The 20,157-nt window shown below is 51.8% G+C and overlaps 9 protein-coding genes across 9 annotated transcripts; 7 read left to right on the top strand and 2 right to left on the bottom strand.

Moving 5' to 3' along the window:
• Positions 1 to 1,883: 1,883 nt before the first annotated feature.
• MAA_08959 (uncharacterized protein) lies at positions 1,884 to 2,426 on the top strand (the record flags this gene model as incomplete). The annotated part of the gene is made up of 1 exon (XM_007826957.1): positions 1,884 to 2,426. One exon carries the CDS (start codon positions 1,884 to 1,886, stop codon positions 2,424 to 2,426), a length of 543 nt encoding a protein of 180 aa, XP_007825148.1.
• A 2,340-nt stretch (positions 2,427 to 4,766) lies between these two features.
• Positions 4,767 to 5,136, top strand: MAA_08960 (uncharacterized protein; the record flags this gene model as incomplete). The annotated part of the gene is made up of 3 exons (XM_007826958.1): positions 4,767 to 4,788; positions 4,839 to 4,892; positions 4,943 to 5,136. 3 exons carry the CDS (start codon positions 4,767 to 4,769, stop codon positions 5,134 to 5,136), a joined length of 270 nt encoding a protein of 89 aa, XP_007825149.1.
• Positions 5,137 to 5,661: 525 nt separating this feature from the next.
• On the top strand, positions 5,662 to 6,414 carry MAA_11312 (nacht nucleoside triphosphatase; the record flags this gene model as incomplete). Its single annotated transcript, XM_011413300.1, has 1 exon — positions 5,662 to 6,414. One exon carries the CDS (start codon positions 5,662 to 5,664, stop codon positions 6,412 to 6,414), a length of 753 nt encoding a protein of 250 aa, XP_011411602.1.
• A 2,307-nt stretch (positions 6,415 to 8,721) lies between these two features.
• Positions 8,722 to 10,771, bottom strand: MAA_11311 (Metallopeptidase, catalytic domain protein; the record flags this gene model as incomplete). The annotated part of the gene is made up of 3 exons (XM_011413299.1): positions 8,722 to 10,147; positions 10,215 to 10,353; positions 10,411 to 10,771. The coding sequence occupies 3 exons, from the start codon at positions 10,769 to 10,771 to the stop codon at positions 8,722 to 8,724; spliced, it is 1,926 nt and encodes a 641-aa protein (XP_011411601.1).
• Positions 10,772 to 12,527: 1,756 nt separating this feature from the next.
• MAA_08961 (abhydrolase domain-containing protein) lies at positions 12,528 to 13,980 on the top strand (the record flags this gene model as incomplete). The annotated part of the gene is made up of 6 exons (XM_007826959.2): positions 12,528 to 12,631; positions 12,692 to 12,765; positions 12,824 to 13,027; positions 13,084 to 13,091; positions 13,158 to 13,860; positions 13,913 to 13,980. 6 exons carry the CDS (start codon positions 12,528 to 12,530, stop codon positions 13,978 to 13,980), a joined length of 1,161 nt encoding a protein of 386 aa, XP_007825150.2.
• Positions 13,981 to 14,507: 527 nt separating this feature from the next.
• On the top strand, positions 14,508 to 16,325 carry MAA_08962 (glycylpeptide N-tetradecanoyltransferase; the record flags this gene model as incomplete). Its single annotated transcript, XM_007826960.1, has 3 exons — positions 14,508 to 15,193; positions 15,284 to 15,860; positions 15,933 to 16,325. 3 exons carry the CDS (start codon positions 14,508 to 14,510, stop codon positions 16,323 to 16,325), a joined length of 1,656 nt encoding a protein of 551 aa, XP_007825151.1.
• A 750-nt stretch (positions 16,326 to 17,075) lies between these two features.
• Positions 17,076 to 17,368, top strand: MAA_11310 (uncharacterized protein; the record flags this gene model as incomplete). The annotated part of the gene is made up of 2 exons (XM_011413298.1): positions 17,076 to 17,086; positions 17,158 to 17,368. 2 exons carry the CDS (start codon positions 17,076 to 17,078, stop codon positions 17,366 to 17,368), a joined length of 222 nt encoding a protein of 73 aa, XP_011411600.1.
• Positions 17,369 to 17,386: 18 nt separating this feature from the next.
• On the top strand, positions 17,387 to 18,253 carry MAA_08963 (glycylpeptide N-tetradecanoyltransferase; the record flags this gene model as incomplete). Its single annotated transcript, XM_007826961.2, has 1 exon — positions 17,387 to 18,253. The coding sequence occupies one exon, from the start codon at positions 17,387 to 17,389 to the stop codon at positions 18,251 to 18,253; it is 867 nt and encodes a 288-aa protein (XP_007825152.2).
• Positions 18,254 to 18,786: 533 nt separating this feature from the next.
• Positions 18,787 to 19,844, bottom strand: MAA_08964 (Ribophorin II; the record flags this gene model as incomplete). The annotated part of the gene is made up of 4 exons (XM_007826962.1): positions 18,787 to 19,026; positions 19,080 to 19,367; positions 19,433 to 19,628; positions 19,723 to 19,844. 4 exons carry the CDS (start codon positions 19,842 to 19,844, stop codon positions 18,787 to 18,789), a joined length of 846 nt encoding a protein of 281 aa, XP_007825153.1.
• Between the last annotated feature and the right edge of the window lie 313 nt (positions 19,845 to 20,157).

Genomic DNA, 20,157 nt, shown 5'->3' with positions numbered 1-20,157 from the left:
CCTAGGCCTACATCCTCTATGTATGAATCCTTCTATTTCTCCGGATATAACCTGTACCTGTTCTGCATAAACTTCCGAGACAAAGCAGGTGCGACAACGACGTTATTCCACCAACAATGTGCTTCTAGAATAGCCAACGGGTACCGAGTACTGTCCGAAGAACAGCTAAACGCAGCAATCTGTAAGACATTCTAGTCTCCATGTAACATATCTATTAGTTATCGTAATTTTCATGCATGCCTGAGGTCTACTGACTCCTCACTCCCTTATACCAATGAGATCGTTATTCGTCTATAGGGTAGGCTATAGATATGTACGTATCATGGTGTTGTGTAAGTTTTAGCGTCATGCCTGATTGTGATCGTTTTGTGTGTTGCCTCCTGGTACCACATCTACATGTGAATATAATTAGCTTATTTTATCTTGAGACAAAATATCACGTCTGCCTATCGGCTTACAATGTCTGCGCCGTCAGTAATAGCGGTTCGACCAAGTCTTTTTGCAAGCCAGAGAGACGGTACCCTCCTCGCGTGCAGCCTTACATTGTCATTTGACAATCTCTCATACAACGCCATTTTGGGGAGACGTGGGCTCAAAGTCGCCGGCCGTTACAAGTCACAAGCACCCTGTCTTCTTTCACAGCGGCCTTCATACCCTGGCGTGTACGAAAGCCACCAGTTACTGACAAGATTGTAATGGACTGGTTCATTCGCAGTAAACTGGTGCTTACAGTCGGAGTGTGGTGTGTGTCTCCGCCGATTCCAAGAAATCCACACCCGCCCCCATAATAACCTTGAGTTGCTCCAGACAATGCTGTGATTCATGGCCGCTCTGATGATTTGTGTTGGTTTTTGCTGCCTCTACAAACCTTGGCGTTGTGTCCTGAATTTCGGAAGAGGAATAGTGAAATTCAGACATTGCAGTACTTGGTGGCACGTATCATGCTTACATGTGTAGAAGTCAATCCATGTTAATTTAGCGGCCCTTTTGGAATGTCATTCCTGACTCCTCGTTTACCTCCATGATGATAACTGCCAATCACAGTTGCAACGGCTTGGCATGTGGCGAATAAAGTATTTGCTTAAAAGAGGGGGAGATGACGACGCAAGTGGCTTGAAGCTTGAATTGCAGCCCTACAAGTAAATAGCTTCAACTAATACAACGGCCCACAGTCTAGAATTAGTTTAAGCTTTGATCATTAAAAGTAAATTTCTAGAAGCTTTTAGACAACAGCATATTTTGACTTGACACCACTTGAGTGAGATAGCCGCGTAGCAAGAACAGCTTACAACAGAGCAGATCTAGCGGATGAAAGAGTAGATTTAACATTCATAGAATGCACGGATTGTACATCAATTAACTTTTCTTCAACATTGACCTTGCTGACGCCACTCGCGTCAGTGCAAGTCGGAATTGACGCTCGCCGTGTCAAGCCCATCCAAAGGCGTCAATTCGGTCCGCGACACCATTCGTTTGTAACCTAGGTCGGTACCGATTCTGGGAGTCTCGGCTCATGGCAGCATGAAATCTATATACTTTAGATTGAAAGTGTAATAACTACGTGGCAATTAACTTGCGGAGAAATAAATTAATTTTTGGCATCATCGTCGACAGACAAATGAGAAGCAGGAAAAGTTGGGCCTGTGTAGCAATTTCCAAGATTTACGAGAAAAAAAAAGTTAACAAAAAATTAAATTATTAAAAAAACTCAATCGTAGCACTTGATGCCAGTCATGTACAATACCAAGGCCAATTAGCTATACAGTAGAACTCAAAAAATATAAATAGGAGCTGTATTCGAGACCTAGAATGATCTACTCTCTACAACTTAATCTACTCTACAAACAAGATACATTACTATTCACACTTTATTTACCGCCAATATGAAGTATTCCATGCTCTCTGCTGTAGCCGTTCTTGCGGCAACCTCGCTAGGTTTCCCAGAATTCTACTGGGGGCGCCGATCCAGCCCCAACCACGTCTTCATCACGAATAATATGAATAGGCCCGTCCGTCTGGATAAAGTAACAGGAAAGTCACTCGCCGATGGGATCAAAGTATCCCGCGACCAAGAGACCGTTATTCCTGCCCATCAAACACGCCAAATTCCGGCCTATGACCAATCCGCCGACCTGAAGCTCCGTGTGCAAGGAGCACCTCACAATCAGATAGAAGTGAGCTATACCAGTGGGGACCAAGAAACGTATAATTACGCCATCAAGCCAATCGAAGGCGGCGGGTTTCCCGGAGCTGTCTTCGTGAACCCTGATCCTCCTTCATGCCCTTCTCAGAGGTGGTTCCCTAGACAACAAGAGACGCCGCAAGTTACTTGCCCGGACCGCACTCAGCTCCGGGTTTACCTGCAGGAAGCGCATCATCCAGCATTCGAAGCTGAATATGATGATGAATACGATGAGTGGTTTTAAAAAGTGCGGATAATGAATGGCAAGAACGGCAGCTCAACCTGCCGGCACCTCAAGAATTGCCAGGAGCGCCTTAAAAAAGTTATTTGGTTTTTGAGGGCAATACTCTATGTATAACTCTAGATATAACTCTAGAGTTTTGCTCAAGGAAGGTTTCTGTGTATTCTTGGTGGTTGATTTATGTAATCCGTGTCCAAGTATAGAGGGAACTTCATATTAGCTACTTTCCTCGGCTACTTTAATATACTCTCCTTAAGAATCTACCAGATGTTCACAGGAAGCAGGAGTCGCATAAGGAGGGCATTTTCGTTGCGTCACACGTGTACGCATGTTGGACCGGTTTTCTGAGGGCGTACTAAAGCCGATCGAACAGTTAAACCGGTCAAGGGCTCCGACCTATGACCAAGCCTAACACCTAGATGCTAAGACTGAATGCCCGAGTAGTCTAGCCGATTATGGACTTCATTAACCGGTTTCACTCTTAAGGACTAATACATTCTGCCGTATTATAAGTCACGAGAGGTGTATGCTATGCTACAGGGTAATTTCAATTTCTAGAAACATACGTGATAAATAGGAGACCGCAGCGAAGATAAACATGATATAGCGATATTTCTCACAATAAATGCTTAAACTCGTAAACCTTCTCTTAGCCCAATAACACCGTATAAGCCGATTCCAATACGAGAAGCACCTCTATTGCATTCGGCGAATTGGTTCGGCAGTTTGATGTGCGACCCATTTATACCAAGTAAGCATCTCCTTCTTGGCCCAGGCCATTTTCAGTTACGCGAAGCCATGAACCAGTGTACCTTCTGTCCAAATTAACACATACATGGACACATCCATCGCACCTCGGTATATTTTCAGGAGCGAGACGTTCAATAATGTCTGGGGCAAAGACACTGATTTGTCCCTTTAGAGGTAAATTGCCCTGCTTGGTTCTTTTCAGACTCACAATAAAACCACGAGCGCCCAGAAAAATAATTAGCAAGGAGACTAGAAAAGAGGATTATCGGCTGGGGTCTGTTTGATCCAATATTGCAGTTGCAAGCAGTTCTCTGTATACCCACATCCTCTTCTGCCGCAGTGAGGCCTAAAAACGGACAATAAAAGTATTGAGCTGGATTTCGTTGATCTAGCTATGCCACGGCAAATCATTGGAAGCTTAGACGAGCTGCATATCAACCGTCGGCTATGGCTTTGCAACTGGGAAAAGACTACCTGAGCGTTCGCTTGGTGGCTTGGTGAATACTAGTCTGATGACCGATTGCGCCACCGCTTCTTGAACAGTCTCCACGAACAACGGGTTGATGAACTAGACGAGTTCCCTTGCTCTGTGTTAGGCTTCTGCACCAGGAGCTCTCTCATACACGGTACAACGGTAACCACACGGGTCCCACAATATTACGGCACGGACCGGCCCTTAACCCGGCAACGATCACACAAGGATGTTAATCACAAGACCTAATTCCAGGCCTCGGTCGCCAGGAATCAGGAAGTAAGGGGTCCTCGCTGTTTTTGACCAACAAGATGTCTTTGGCAGCCCAAGATGGAGAGAAACCAAGAACCATTACTCTTAACAGAGCTGTTGAACCCCGTTGATTGCCCGTCACCTAAGCCGCCCTTCGGCCCCGGTTCCCCGCTTTTCTCCCGGTTCCCGCTCCTCTCCGTGTTCAGCGAGTTCCCGCAGCCATCGGGATGCTCGCTTTGTCTCACTGCCGATATGCTGCCTAGATCAACCCAAAGCATAAATTAATGCAGACGGTGTTACGGCGTGGTATCTGCTTCTGGTGTCGTCATCGAAGAGTCAGTTATGTCATACCCAAGCAGTGGCCTCAATGAGCTCCGGGATGAGTGAAACCAAGGCATCCAAATTAATGTAATTCAACGTCCAACGAGGATCGCAATAGCGGTGAAGCGCCAGTCTTGGCAGTTGCCACCGATGCAGAGCCCCCCGTGCGATTCTGACACCCCCCTGTTCGTGGCCTGCATCAAAAGCAAAACATGCCAGCTCTTGGCTTTTGTGATGCTTCACGGAACTTGCAGCCTGTTTCGCGCTGACACCGTTACAAAATACTAGACAATGGCATTCAGCGTTGCGAATCGCTGTGGAGAAGAATCGCATTTGGCTCGAGTGTAGTCGTCATTTACATGGGAGAGGCTTACCCCGGATACCGCCCCTGCGTTCAAGGTTGGACAGTTGTAGTCCTTCGTGATGCCGGGTGACTACGAGGTGCCATAAAATTGTCTATATATACGACCATTATTCCTCGCAAGTCATTGAGGCCTCATCGTTACAACTCCAAATCTTCAACCAGATCGTCAAGCCAACTTTTCAACATGTCTGACTACAAACCCACTGGTTGGTGAAGTGCCGCAGATGATGTTGACACTATTTAACCTCTATTTTAGAGCACAACGGCCTGAAGAAGGATGGCACCCCTGACAAAAGAGTCGGCACAGGAGGTACGTCGGCACGCATAATTCGTATACACCCCGCGTCTAACATGTCGCAGAGTTTGCGTACGGCAAGGTAGATCCTCACATCGCTGGTATGGAAGGCGCCAAGGCGGCCGCACGTGGTAGTAGCGGTTCATCAGATGGTTCATCCTCTGGGGGCGCCGGTGGTTCGGGGGGCGATTATAAGCCCACAGAGCATGGTGGTTTGCGCAAGGATGGCAAGCCTGACGGACGAGTCAAGGGAAACTAGGAGCGGTGTGGCTGGCAAGTGTTTCAAAACACTGCTTGAGCGTGCGATATGTGACAGAAGAAATGGCTCAGACAGCAAGGCAGACTGAAGAAATATATCCTTCTCAATGCAGCCATTGCTGCTGTACAACCCAGAGGCTGATGCAAGTGACAACTTCCCCTCATCTGCCCAAGGTGCCAGGCACTTTATCGCTGGGTTTCTTGGCGATCGAGGTGTTGGGCTGCCGCCGTTGAGCCAGTCACAACATTGAAGTCTCTGGTTTTTTCATGCTCCTCCCTTTGCTGTGTCCTGCCTAGGTGCGTCATTAACAGTGTAGACCAAAAATGCAATCAGCCAATTCAGGAAAGACCTCTTTGTAGGATTTCTCTCATCATGTTTCCCGCTGTGTGCCTATAAGAACCTTGCGTTTTCCTGTCACTTGCCATGCTTTCCATCCTTCAATACCATTTACTTTACCAGCAACAGCTCTACTCGAGCATCACGTAATATCATTATAATCCTATCGGTATTATTGCCTACTTCAAGATGAAGTTTGCACGAAAGGCGCCCATCTTTGCGGTGATGCTGTCGACGCAGTTACTCCATCAAGCCAAGTTGGCCTTGGCCGGCATGGCATGCTTCTCCGCCTGCTCAGTCGCCTGCTGCGAATGCGCCGGGGGTCCTGCCGCGTTTGCCGGTCCATTAGGCATTGCAGTCGGCGTCACAGGGTGCGCTGGCGTATGCATGGTCGCTTGTGCCACGCTTGTATGGGTTCCGCCGGCCTGCTTTTCCAACGACACGACCATTGCCATGTACGCACCCGACGGAACAAGGCTGGGAAAACCCATCTCTGCTGTCCGTCACGGTGATTCCGTACTCACATTGGCAGAAGGTCGGCTTGTCCCAACCCGCGTTATTCGAAATGTCCGGTCGAGTGGAAGCTTTGACTTTTTTGAGTTCGAGGTTCGGTCTCATTATACCATCACCACATTGAAGGTTACCTCTCAACATGGCATGCTCCTCGTCGACCCGCTGGGAGAGATACGCTTCGCTTTGCCCGCCGATGTCAGAATCGGAGACGAGATGCAGTCTAGCGACGGCTCCGCATGGAAGGTGTCCCGTATCGGTCATTTCGTGGGTGTTGACAAGTTCACGCTGGAGACGACAGAAGGCAGCGTGCTCGCGTCTGGTCTACTGGTATCGACCATATGCGAAGAAGAAATTAACCCCGGAACTAGGATGGACGACATCATGCCTGGATGGAAGGCCAAACATCAGTATGCTGTTCGTTCATATTGAAGTGAGACACCTGGCGAAGTTGGCGGGGCGCTTGTTTGGGGATTGGAGCGAGTCGAACCAGAGAGGTTTACCAAGGCCGTGGATGTTGGACACGACAGAGATTCACCGTAGTGATATGATGGACCGAGTAAAGGCGAGGACAAAATAGGCGAGCGGTAAGGGCTATGAAGGGCATGGGCCCGGTTCAACAGAGCGAACCCTCTCATAGGACTTTGAGATTGTCAATCGTTGGCATGGTTTCACTCCTTACTGGAGGTTGGAGAGGATCTCTGCATGCTAATTCACATTAAAATTGTTGATGGGTGAGTCATTTCTAGATACCACGAGATACAAAACGTGCTGCAAAATTATGACTGCCAAATATCACACCATGAGAAGCATTTTCGACGTCCGGAGCATATGATGGGCACCTGGGCCTCTGTTGGTCATGATTGTCCGAACGCAAGAGTCTGGTGGATGACCAGATTTGACGGTCAGATCCTGCTTTCGCACTCTTTCTGGCTCCCAATCCTAGAAGTAGGCTCAATACATTGGGCCACCTGGATCGGTTCTAGGGGATACGCCTAGTCCAAGGCTTTACCCTGGGATCGTGGCATCGACGCGATTGTTCGTCCTCGGCTATTATCGGGGCCCGTCTATATATGTTGTCGAGGTGCTCGTGGCTGGCAACTTTCAAGCAATCGGCAACGTCTCCGACTCTCCGTGTCTTCAATCAATACAACATGCCAGGCCTGCTGCGTCATACCCCCGCTTGATCTTCGCGGTGCTTCCCCAGCGTCAACGATTGATCACATCTCAGGGTCCAAATTCCGATACACTACATATGTATAGGCTAAAACCAGGTCAGCCACAACAGCGCAATGGAACTGCGTGGAACTGCTTCCTCCCTGGGCGTCTACCTAACAAAAAAACGTACAGTGCCCGTTCGATAGTTACGTGGCTATGGGTAGTATTGTGGTCTACATCACTGACCTTGTTACCTTGTACTTATACTTTGGGCTGCTTTTCCTGTCTTTGTGAAACCCCAGCAGCCTCAAATGGCTCTCCTCGACGGGCTTCTTGCCTCTCCGCCTTATCTTAACCGTGGTCTTGGGGTGAAAGTCCAGAACGCCAATAGACAAGCAAACGACTGACCAGCCAGCGAATCCTAGTTGACATTCCGGACATGACCAACCACCCTGACCAGAAACTCTGGGGCAGCATGATGCAATACTTCGCCGATATAGGCTTGGAAGCGCAGTCTCGTGGTGCCACAAGAGTAACCGAAGCGGCGTTTAGCGGCTCAAGCAACACAACAGTAGAGACTGATGGCTTCACAAGCAGTCAAGTCTCGGGGCGGTAAATGAGCCGTCCATCGATGGTCACTGCTCAATACAGGATGTGGTACGAATCAACCCATATACGTCAACGCCACGGCAAACCATACCATAGACTCACAAGACAATGCCGGCCTGGCGGGGTTTGGGAGTGGCCGCTACATCATGTTCTTCTGAAGCCTCAACTGGCGTCAAAGTAAATGACGGGGAGATTTTCCAGTTGTAGTTTAATGGGAATTAATACGCTGTGCACCGTCAACTTGGCCGGGCTAATGCGAAAATGCTTTCCAAGTCCGATAACTCAGATATCTTAAGCGGACACTTCATGTCTCTGTACTCCGTAACAAGGGTAACATTTACCACGGACGAATATAAGCTGATAGCTAGCGTGACAAATCGGTTATAATCTGGGTACGTTTTCCATCAAATATACTCATGGTGCAAGCGCGGAGAGTAGTAGTCAAGAAGCTATCACCGGGTTAGCAAACGACTTGAGCCTCAGTCTCTTGAGATGCCTTTACAATGTGTATATTACCGCCTTACCATAAAGTGAAAATAAAACAGTACAGTGGTCACCAAAGCGTTTAAATGACTGCTAGCTCTTTTGAAAAGCTAGTTGTTACGTTCATTTGTCTTAAATTTAAATCAAGTTGCTGCGCTGGGCAGTTTAATGCTAGTACAGCATCGAGTACACTATGTCTAGAGCCAGCTACTTCATAAAAAGCCGCAACGTAACAAACCTATAAGAGTAATCTCAACCTATAATAAGCTAGATGAAAGATTCCGTTAACATTAAATCTAGATATGTCATGTAGGCATTGAAAAGTGCCATGTAGATTCTCCCCATCTTGTTGCTCGGTCCCCCACACTTTCCGCGTCATTTCTCATACTTGGTTCGCCGTTTCCATATTCTCCCAAGTACCTCTGCGTTCAATTCCTGCAAAAGCAATGAGCGCTCACCTATGCAGGGCATCTAATATGCCTAGGTTGCCTAGCCCGTGGTCAAGGTCCAACGTCCATCCACCGGCTCAAAAGTCGCCCTAACACCTTCCGCAGCTTTCTTCAGATCCGACTCAGTTTGTTTGTCAGTCAAGTTCGGCAGTGTAATTTTTTGAAACAAGTAGGGCAGAATAGACGATTTCCAGTCTCCCTTCCACGGGCTGCGGTGGCTGATTATGACGATGATAACGAGGAAGAGGGATTCTGCGATAACCAAGATTGCTAGAAAAAAGAGGAAGCCCCAGCTAACTTTTATGCAAGGCTCTGTTAGATGTGTATGGCCCTCTACATATTCGATGCCGAGAGTTTCTGGGTTCCTTCGCCAATTTGCGCCTATGGATGTCGCAAGACCCTTGGCAAATGCGTCGACTGTAGAAAAATCCATCCGCCCCCAGTCCCAGAGCTTCTGTATCCAGGCCTCTCCGAAAAGTGATAGGCGATATGGTAAAAGCACCGTTGCCTTGCTGAACAAGTTGTCGGCGAATGCCCTCATTGTATATACCTCGTCATCGCCAACCTGAAAGGTGCATTCTGGGCGGTAATAAAGAGGGTCCTCACGATAAGTGGAATTCTCGTGAAGGTATTCCGTATAGCTCTTATATGAGAATATGTCAGTCGTGTGCGTCTCTGTTTTGCTCTTAGATGCGTTACAGTCGATCCAGTTGCCATTATAGAATGTCCGATTCACCCCAAGTTGGAAGTACTTGAGGACATTGAAACCAACAACAGGATTTACCGAGGGATGTAGAAATTGTCTCCTAGATATGACTTCATGTTCTGCATATACATGATTTGTCATATTGGCCATATAGGTCCGGACACAAGGCGTGAGGCTACATTCAAAGGCTATACCTGCATGTGTCGTTCCCTTCCCATCATCTCTACAGTCATCTGACCCATTGCATTTCACAGCCAATATCTGAAAATCAAACAGGCTAGTCCTCGGCTTTTCGGGACCCGTTATATTTTTAGAGGTTGTCATATTGACCAAATGCATCCCGTACCAGTCAGAGTAGTTTGTTCTTATCATCGATCCGTAGCCAGGCAAGAGCCATGTATTGTGTTCAAGCTTCATCACCTGATTAGAAATGTCCGAACAAGAATGGCACATGTCGAGTGTGGTAAATGGAACAGGGAATGTGCAGTTTCCCGTGGAGCAAGTAACATCGGTGCTAACAGAGCTGTTTGCCGGTGGTGAATAGACGCCTGCGAGTATGGCAAATTGCATATCAGTCGAAAGATAGCGCGCTTTATGCCTAAGTTGGCCTGCTGTTGTATCTCTTGCATGGTTTACGCGAGGAATATACGCCGAATTCGGAAGAGTTCGTACACACGTAGTAATCGAGACGGATGCTTGAGAAAAAGAATCGATTGCCAGGGAGAGAATGGCGAGAGCGGCACCAAAACTAGCGACAAGTCTATTCCAACTCGTTACTCAGGATTTTCGTGTATTATCATGAGAGTTTCAGTAAAAGAGAGACTTACGACACGCTTCGTCCACGGAACTGGTTAAAGATAAGTATGGCGGAGCCCCACGCACCATGGCTCGCCTTGTCGTACTTATCCAGGTCAGCCAGACTTCGATCCCGTTTCGAGAACAGAAGCCACTTTATGTGACCCAATCCTGTGTCTTGCAAATCAGAATCACGTCCTTTAAAGGCCAGCGATTAACCATACGCACCGCTCGAAATAGGCACAGCCAGCACTCCCTTGAAAAGGGCGGTTAGAATTGCCACAACAGTGTTGATAGAGATAGGAGCCCTCCATTCAGAAAGAGCTTTGTTCTCGTAGATGCGCAGAAGGATGAAAATAGCTGCAATGACGGCGCCGCCAAGGATAATAGAGAAGATTTCCCATTTCCAAAGCGACCACGCCGACCGGGTGTGTATAGTAGACTTTCCATCACGCGCAGCCGCGTCTGATTTGTTTGATTCTTCGACCGGCATTTCCGCAGATGAGGACTCTGTCTTTGCCTCTCCGTCCGCATCTGTGAATCCGTGCAGGTCTACCTGAGAATCGAGCTTTGTATAGATTCCCGCCATTGTGTTGCAGTTTGCCGCGAAAGAGGGGGCGTCTTTTTCAAGACATACGGCAAGTAACGTATCTAGATAGATAGGTAGCGTCTTATTTAGAGGTAGTATGCCGGGACTGGAGCGCTTTAGAGAGACAGCATGTCCATCTAGCCGATAAAATAAAGCACTTTGAGAGCGAAGTAGAAAGCCAGACAGACAGCCTCACCTCTTCGTATAAATTCGACGGGAAGGGAGGGGACCCGAGGCAGCCCAAGCCACAAGAGATAATGGCCCAGACGGGCCGGGCCGGGTCTGTAACACAAAGTGAGGTTGTTCAGCTTTTGTAGCACCCATGGGCAATGCTCGTCGAGTCATCAGCCGCTCCATCTGCTATTGTCTCTCTTGGTTCGAAGAACAGAGACAAGGGGCGCATCCATTGCTCCACACACCATGCAGGAATGCCGGTATTGACCTCCTATGGTAGAAATCCATAAATATCTCTGTAGTCCCACGACGGTGCTGCGCCTTGTGATGCCGTTGCTGAAATTGCTTTCGACAAAGCAGTCAACATGGCTGGGCGCACAAGAGCCCATTGCCCTGTGCCCAAAATAGCACTGCATACCAGATACAGCTGTCAGTACCACGGTGCTCCTTTTTGGCTCTTTGCCTCGATAAAGCTACTAAAGATGTGGTCGTGACGTTTCGGATGACCTGGATGCTGGTTCGGAACACCTAGCTCTTCTTGTCGTCTATATGCTGCCCAATGCTGTTGTTCCCTGATAGAGGACGTGGAAGAGTCAACTTGACTCGGAAAAGACTACCAGCGCAGAGCACCAGTGGCAGATGGGTTTCGGGTGGTGGCTTCGAATGTTGTGAATCATGCATGAGAAGTTGTCCGGTGAGAGTAAGCCTGCAGGAGTGCTGCGCTGCCGCGTTGGTGGTTGTGTGGTCATGGTGCGTATGTGGTTGGGGGGAAATAAACGAGTTGACCTGTCAAGTACGATTTGTTAGAGGACATGGAAGAGGAAACAGGTTCTAGACTAGACGTAAGCTGTCTGGTTTATTATTTTCTTTCGCCTATCATTTTATATCAATATCCTAGCACTTGAGCCAAGCTAAACCTGGCTAGGGGTGCAAAAGCAGCAAGGGCACCAGACCAAATCCAATCAGTTCACGTGGAAGCAGGAGGCGGGGCTTGCCCTGAGCTTGGAGGCTCTGTGTGTGAGGGAGGAGTTTGGTTTGTCACACTGGCACAAAGCTGAGTGCTTACTAAGAAAGTCTGAGGCAACTGCAGAGCCCCAACTTGCCAGCCAGCTACACTCGCTGTACTGTCAAATGTACCGGCGACCCATCCAGTCCGCCTATCAATCAACCATCAGTGCCTGCCTGCTCACTGGTTGGTGCCTGGCCTGCAGGTGGTCAACTGGTGCCTGGTACCTGGTACCTGGTCCGTTTTGGTGCCGAAGCATAGCACGTCACCGAGGGAAAACCGCGAGCTGTTAACATTTGAACCTCGTCCACCGAGTAGAACTGGCCGTAGCCATCTCGCTGCATCCCGGTTCAATAGTCACCGGTACTTCCGGTGACCTTGCTGCAGCCTGCCACCCTTGCTCAAAAAACCGCCGACTCGCCGAGGCTGCCACGGAACATCTCCGCCTATCGTGAGTTGTGACTCGTCAGCCCGCGTCCAATTCACCGAGCATATATAAGACGAGGAGCAAGTGCAAGCTTTGATTTGACAACCTACAAACAGATTACATCTACCCAACGTTCCCATTCATTTGCCATGACAAAGTCGCTCATTCGGACGGCCTCCCTGGCTGTCCTTGGCCCGCTAGCCTTGTACACAGTTTTTTGGAGCTTGGCCGTGATACCATTCTTCCAGCGACAGTACGTGGCTTCATTTCATGAACCATGAAACGTCTCGGCTCTGGCTAACTTGCCCGCTAGCTTCTTATACGCGCACAAGTTCAACACCCTATTCTGGTCTGACGTGAACGAGCCAGAGAGATGGGGGTTCGCAAGTTGGTCTCGCCAATGGACATGACACCTCGAACAAGCGTAGTTGACGACTTTGAGCAGAGCATCAAGTGGCACCCTTTTACTTGAAAACGCCCGACGACAACAATCTCTACGCGTGGCACATATTGCCTCTCCCTCTGTATCATAAGCATGAAGACCAAATCGTGCAAGGAGCGTCATCGGAGACGGTCCCCCTTGACATTACCAGCACAGAATCGTTCCGATTACTGAAGTCGGACCCGAAGTCCAAATTGATTCTGTATTGTAAGTACTTTCTGCTGTGTTTCAGTTTACGCGCATTTGTCCTGACATGTCAATAGTTCATGGAGTTTGTTCCCCGTTGCCGAGGCTTGGCCCCGAATTACTCGACCGTGCTAACGGATTCCTGTCCTAGAATGCCGGCCATATCGCTCAGATGTTCAGAGCAGACAGCTACCATTCACTAACAGACACGTCATCCTATCACGTAGTTGCCATTGACTACCGTGGCTACGGCCATTCCACAGGCGTCCCCAGCGAGGAGGGCCTCATCCAGGACGCGGAGACACTTGTCAATTGGGCCATGAATGTGGCTGGCATTCCGTCTCATAGAATCGTCCTGTTTGGTCACAGTCTCGGGACGGCGGTGGCAAGCGGTGCAGCCGAGCGATTTGCCCGCCAGGGCGTTGATTTCGCCGGCCTCGTTCTTGTTGCTGGATTCAGCGACCTCGCCAATTTGCTGACGGGGTATCGCATTAGCGGCGTGTTCCCCGTCGTGGGACCGCTCGCAGCCTGGCCCTCTGCCGTCAAGTATCTGCAGACGTACGTTGTGGACAAGTGGCATTCCGCGGACCGACTTGCCAGCATCGTGCGCAACACCAAGAAGAGGCTGCGCCTTGAGCTGATCCATGCCTACAGCGACTGGGACATCCCGTGGCAGCATGAGGAGATTCTGTTCCAGGCAGCAGCCAATGCAACGACCAACGGCCTCAACCAAACCGAGTTTGACCAGTTCAAAGAGAAGCACATGAAGCTCAGCCCCGGAGGCGACGGCTTTTCAGTGACTGTAAAATCTAACCCAGATACCATAATCAGGCAGCAGTTGGTTCTTCACGGAGGTAAGTGATTGAGCTTTGGGGTGACTGTACCGGGAGGCTGACATGGGCCTAGGCCATAACGAAATCGTAGCTTCTTCATCCGTGCTGAGGGCCGTAATGAGGTGTTTTGACGAGGAGTAATGGAATAGAAGACTATGTACTATATACTGTAGGAGGCATCAGCCTACAAAACCATGTAGCTGGACCCGCAATCATTCGCAGCTGTTCAGATGCCATTTGATGCTTTGGCTTGTGTGCAACCTCCCAGAGGAGAAGTACAGCATCTGCCTGTCCTCCGTACATACATACACAGCTGCAAAGCGTCAGCTTACGGATGCAGCCAAGTGGATAATATCATAATATCCCTGTCGCAACTCGCAAGCATATTGTAAACGTGTTATTTAGCGAGGGCGGCATCGTAGCGACCAAGCCTGGTGACAAAGAGAACAAAGGCTTGAGGGACATGGGCATGGAGGAGGAGCGGACTTGACAATGGCGCAACCCCGCAACCGCCGACATCGATGTCAATTGTTGAACTGAGACGTGCAAAACCCCCCACCATCCCACCATCTAACCCCAGGCCACCAAAAAAGAGCTCCGGCTCGTCTCAACGTTTCAGCTCAGCACCATCACCAGTGGCACACGTGCAAAGGCGCACCGCTCCCATCATGCCGCCCGAAGAGTCCAAGATGGCCGAGCCCATTGTCGACAAGGGCAAACAAGTCGACCAGGGCGAATCCGAGTCCGAAGATGACGAGCCTGCCGCCACCACCACGACCGCCGACACGCCGACAGGGACGTCAACCGGTAGCAAGAAGAAGAAGTCGAAGCGCAAGAAGGCCAAGCAGCTCCTGACGGGCAAATCCGACGAGCAGAAGCAGGCCGACGAGGTGACAAAGGCCATAGGGGGCTTGACGCCTCAGCAAATGAAGGAGCTGGTGTCCCTCAACCCGGGGCTCATGCAAGAGCTTGCGGCTGCGTCTGGAAGCTCGAACCCGTCCCCCGACCAAGTCGCCAATATGCTCAAGAACATGAACCTCGCCGACATCATGACTGGTCTGGCGGCCAGCGGCAAGAATGCCAAGGACATGGGTGCGTACAAGTTCTGGCAGACGCAGCCCGTGCCCAAGTTTGGCGAGGAGGGAGCCAAGGTGGAGGACGGCCCATTGAAGATGCAAAAGGTCGAGGATATCGACAAGGAGCCACAACCTCTGGTGGCCGGGTTCGAGTGGGTGACGGTGGACTTGATGGATGACGGAGAAATAAAGGAGGTGTATGAGCTGTTGAACGGACACTACGTTGAGGACGACGAGGCCATGTTCCGCTTCAACTATATCCCCGAAGTGCTCAGATGGTACGTTTTTCCCAGATGTGCCCCCGAAAAAAAAAAAAAAAAGGTCAAAGGTCAAGAGATTTCTACGGATTTGTCTAACAAGGGACTCAGGGCCATGATGGCGCCAGGCTGGCAGCGCAAATACCACATTGGTGTGCGAGCATCGCAGTCCCGCAAGCTGGTGGCCTTCATCTCCGCCATCCCCGTGCAAATTCGCGTGCGCGACAAGACCTTTACGTCGTCCGAGGTCAACTTCCTCTGCGTGCACAAGAAGCTCCGCGGCAAGCGCCTCGCGCCGGTGCTCATCAAGGAGGTCACCCGCATCAGCAACCTCGACGGCGTCTGGCAGGGCCTGTACACCGCGGGCGTCGTGCTGCCCCGGCCCGTGAGCACATCCCGGTACTACCACCGCGCGCTGAACTGGAAAAAGCTGCACGCGTGCGGGTTCAGCCCCCTTCCCGCGGGCAGCAAGCCGGAATACCAGGTGCGCAAGTACGCGCTGCCGGAAACCACCGCCACAAAGGGCCTGCGCGAAATGCAAGACAAGGACGTGGATGCCGTCGTGGGCCTGCTGAAGAGATACCTGGGGCGGTACGACATGGCGCCAGAGTTTGCCGCGGAAGAAGCCCGCCACTGGTTCCTGCCCAAGAAGGACTCGAAGCAGGTGATTTGGTCCTATGTGGTCGAGGTACGTGACAGTTCCCCCCCAAGGCCGTGCTAAGCACCTACAGCAGCTCAAGTCTAACCATGCGAAACCTAGGACAATGGCAAAATCACCGACTTCTTCTCCTTCTTCTGCGTCGAATCCTCCATCATCAAGAACAACGACGTCCTCCGCGTCGCCTACCTCTTCTACTACGCTAGCGAGGCCGGCCTCAGCGAGCCGTTTGACAAGCCGGCGCTGAAGACTCGTCTCAACGCGCTCATCAACGACGCCCTGATCCTCGCCAAGAGGGCCAAGCTGGATGTGTTCAACGCGCTGTCGCTCATGGACAACGCGCTGTTCCTGGAGCAGCAAAAGTTTGGCGCCGGCGACGGGCAGCTCCATTACTACCTGTTCAACTATCGGGCCAGCCCGATTTCCGGCGGGGTCAATGCCAAGAATCAGCTGGACGAGGATCATTTGAGTGGTATTGGGCTGGTGATGCCGTAAGAGTGGGAGTGCCAGTAGCAGTAGATGATGTGTGACGGTAGCCAAAGAAAGCATTGCCATTCACGAGCATAGGGGCCCGGAACCGTGTTTCGTAGTTGTGAAGCGGTCCATGGATGAAGTTGGGATGCCTCGTGCGCTATGATAGTCTGGCAAAATACAAAGTTGCATGCCGTTCTAGATAACGGCAGCTGATGATTCAAGCCATGCTGTTTTTTACAAGCATCCGCTTCCACTGTAGCGCCAAGTCGGATGCATACTTGCATGCTGTATCCGCAGTCGGTGCGCACAAAATGGACTTGGGTTGGGCGCTGGAACATCTGAAGTCGAATCGTGGGTTAGGTGTAATGAGACATGGAGACATATTCAAAATACGTACCAGCTTCAAGACAGTACCCCCGTATAGGGTAAGCGCCAGGTGCCTGAACGGCCCCAAGACGGATGAGGCGTCTGGGGTTCACACCAACAACCAACATGTCACCAAAAACTCCGTCGGGGCAAAAACAACAATCCGCTCCGGTCGCGTGCGCACCAAGACGAGATGAGCCCGAACTTGCCATCGCGGGCAAAGCAGCCTCACATCATCCATGAGAGCTCCTTGACAACGTAGAAACGAGTCTCGACTGGAGCCAACAAAGTCTTGTTTTCCCCCGCACCCCGCCGCCTCGTCGCCAAAAAAGAGAGAGCATCCCTCAACTCCAAACCTCGGCATCGTCACTGCACCACCAAGACGCAGGATTCCCTGAAGAAAGAATGTCGGAACCGTACGTACCATATCCCTCTGCCTGCTTTAATAAAATAAACCAGAGCTAACAAAACCCTCCACGTGTGACAGAACATACAACTTCCCCTCGGTGGAGGAAACCACCAACCACCCAGCATACAAAGGCACCATCTGGAAGCTCAAGCCTCACTCATCCGGCCACCTGCCCGTGGCCAAGGGGCGCGGCGGCCCCCTAAACATCTACTGGGAAGTGCACGGCACCGGCCCAACCAAGCTCATTGCAAGTCTTGCCCCCCCTGTGCCGTCCCAAGACGCCATCTAACCGGACAACAAGCTCATCATGGGCCTCGCCGGCACGCTCACCTCGTGGCAGATCCAGACGCACCACTTCGGCCACGTCCACGGCGCCCAGAACTCGGTGCTCGTCCTCGACAACCGCGGCGTCGGGCGGTCCGACAAGCCGCTGGGGCGGTACACGACGAGCGGCATGGCGGCCGACGTGCTCGAGGTCGCCGACCACGTCGGGTGGACGCAGCCGCGGCAGCTCAACGTCGTGGGCATCTCGCTGGGCGGCATGGTCGCGCAGGAGCTGGCGTGCCTGGCGCCCTCGCGCGTGCGCTCCCTCTCGCTCCTGAGCACCAGCGCCCGCGTCGACAGCGGCAAGACGCTGCCCCAGGCGGCGCTCGACCGCCTCGCCCTCCTGCGGCCCAAGACGGACGCCCAGGCCATCCGCGACACCGCCCTCGCCGTCTTCCCGCCCGCCTTCCTGCTCGCCCCGGACGAGGTGCCGCTGCCCTCGCCCGGCGCCGAGCCCATGTGCGCGCCTGCCGACACCCCCGACGGCGAGTACCCGCGCTTCGGGTCGAATTTTCAGCGCTTCCAGGCGCAGGAGCTGCACAAGCGCCGCGCCCCGGGGGCTTTTACACTCGTCGGCTTCCTGGGCCAGCTGCTCGCCGCCGCGGGGCACAGCAAGTCGCCTGCCCAGCTGCGCGGCATGGCCGACGGCGTGGGCAGGGACCGCATCCTGGTGATGCACGGGACGGGGGACAAGATGCTCGTCGTCAGGAACGGCGAGCGCCTGATGCGCCTGGTTGAGCCGGGCGTGGCGATGCTGGTCGACGACTTGGGCCATGCGCCCATCTTCGAGAGGAGCGTGTGGTTCAACGGCCTCTTGGACGAGAGACTGCACGCTTGGTCTAAGCTGTGATGGCGGGTTCATGACATGTGCGTGCCGTCTGATGACTTTTTTATTTTCCTGTAGAAGCGGTTGGTGTAGATTTGGATATTGGCTTTTCTTTTCATGCGCTGGCGTACAACTATATATGATACATGTTCGACATTTGGTCAGGGGGCAAAGGGAAGGGAAGAGTAGACTTGCGCTTGACACTTGCGGGAATCTTTAGCCGACATAGTCCCTCCGTCAATGTATATATATCATATACACATCTTAGAAACGAAACTCACTAGTCCCCGCAAAAGCCTACGCAGCATTGGTATAACTGCTTTACTCGCGAGCCCATGTGCAAGCCATCTACAGTCACACAAGCACAAAAATCAGTCCGCATAGCCTAGCCGGTTACAGCACATCGCCGCACAGCATCTTTGAGTCTATCTTTTTTAATAACATGTCTTGCATACGCTCCCTCGTCCCGCCCAGTAGCTCTATAGCGTTACTGACACCATCACACCCACTGCATGACTTCACTCCCGAGACTGTTTCCCGCGCGGATTCACCAGTCTTTACCTCTCTCCAGCCAATCGTCGGGCCTGGACCTCCCCAAGAGCCTTGGTGCCGCTCAAAAACGCAACAACCGCCACGACACCCATGACCGGCAGTGTCTGGAACAAATTCCACGCGCTATAGTACAAAAAGAAGACTCCCTCCATGGCGATGATGGATCCGAAAAAGAGGGCGTGCGAGAGCGGCGCATTGCCAATGGCCTTGGAGGCGTGGCCAAAGTTGCCGCCAAGGCCAATCCACTACGACAGTTAGCACGTAACGACCCAGGGCCAAGAAGAAAAAAGAGACACACCCCAATAAACAGAGCGGGCACCGTGGCCAGGACAGCAAGCGAAAACACGAGCGACACAATCCTGGGCGGGTTCTTGGGGTCCGCGCGGAAGATGTGATGGATCTCGGCGAGCTTGCCGTACCGCAGGGGAGCGTCGGGGCTGGGCGTAGGATGGCCGGGGTCCAACTTGACGGCGATGTCGAAGACGGGCGTCACGGAGCCCTTTGTCGACCCGGTCGAGCCAAGGACGAGGCTGGCTTCGAGGGGGGCGGCCGCGGTGAGGAGCTGCGCGGGGAGGTCCTTGTGGCTCTGTGGGAAAAGTCAGCATCCTGCGAAACATCTTGCATCGGCACGACTCTGCAAGCCCGACATACGATTTGAACCACGCCCTTGCCCGACTCCTTGACGGTCAGGGCAAACGGCGCCTCCAGCCCGGAAGCTTCCCTGAGAACCAGGAACGCCTGGTGCGGTCTCTTGGCCTTGGATCCCTCCTTGGTAGTCAGTGCTACTTTGAGGGTGTCTTGGTGTCCGAAGCTGACTGTCCTCCTGACCCGGTCGGTGTCAGAGAATCTGCAAGAGAGAAGCAATCGTCAGTCGTGCGCAATGGAACAGGGCGCCTGTCGCTGCCGCCCGCAGTGGAGGCCGTGTAAAGGGAAAAGCTTACGTCTCAACCGTCTTGTCAGACGTCTTGGAACCCACGGAAACAGAGGCATCTGAGAAGGTCCAGTAAGTGGCGTGAGCTGCGCCGGCAAGGGCCAGTGCCGTCGAGGCTATAGAGAAGCGCATTGTGTTGGGTGCCGGGTGGTTGGTTTGTCAATGGCAAGCTTCAAAAGGAACAGCTGGTATGAAGTCGCGGGATGAGGTATACGTGGTTGGAGGTGGGGCCGTGCGAAGACAGTGCGAATTGGCCAAGACCACGTTGGCTTCGCGCAGACGACGCAGCATAGAGTTCAAGGTACGGAGTAAAGCTTGAAACTACCACCCACGACTAGACTTTGCATACAAATCCCATGACGACAATCCTAGTCGGCGAGGAGATGGAACCATTGGCTGTCAGCAATGCATGTGCCGAATGCGATCCCGCGTATCTACACGCCTG

Source organism: Metarhizium robertsii, assembly GCF_000187425.2.
Source record: "Metarhizium robertsii ARSEF 23 chromosome Unknown MAA_Scf_6, whole genome shotgun sequence".
NCBI classification, from domain to species: Eukaryota; Fungi; Ascomycota; class Sordariomycetes; order Hypocreales; family Clavicipitaceae; genus Metarhizium; species Metarhizium robertsii.
This window is presented reverse-complemented; position numbering and strand designations above follow the sequence as displayed.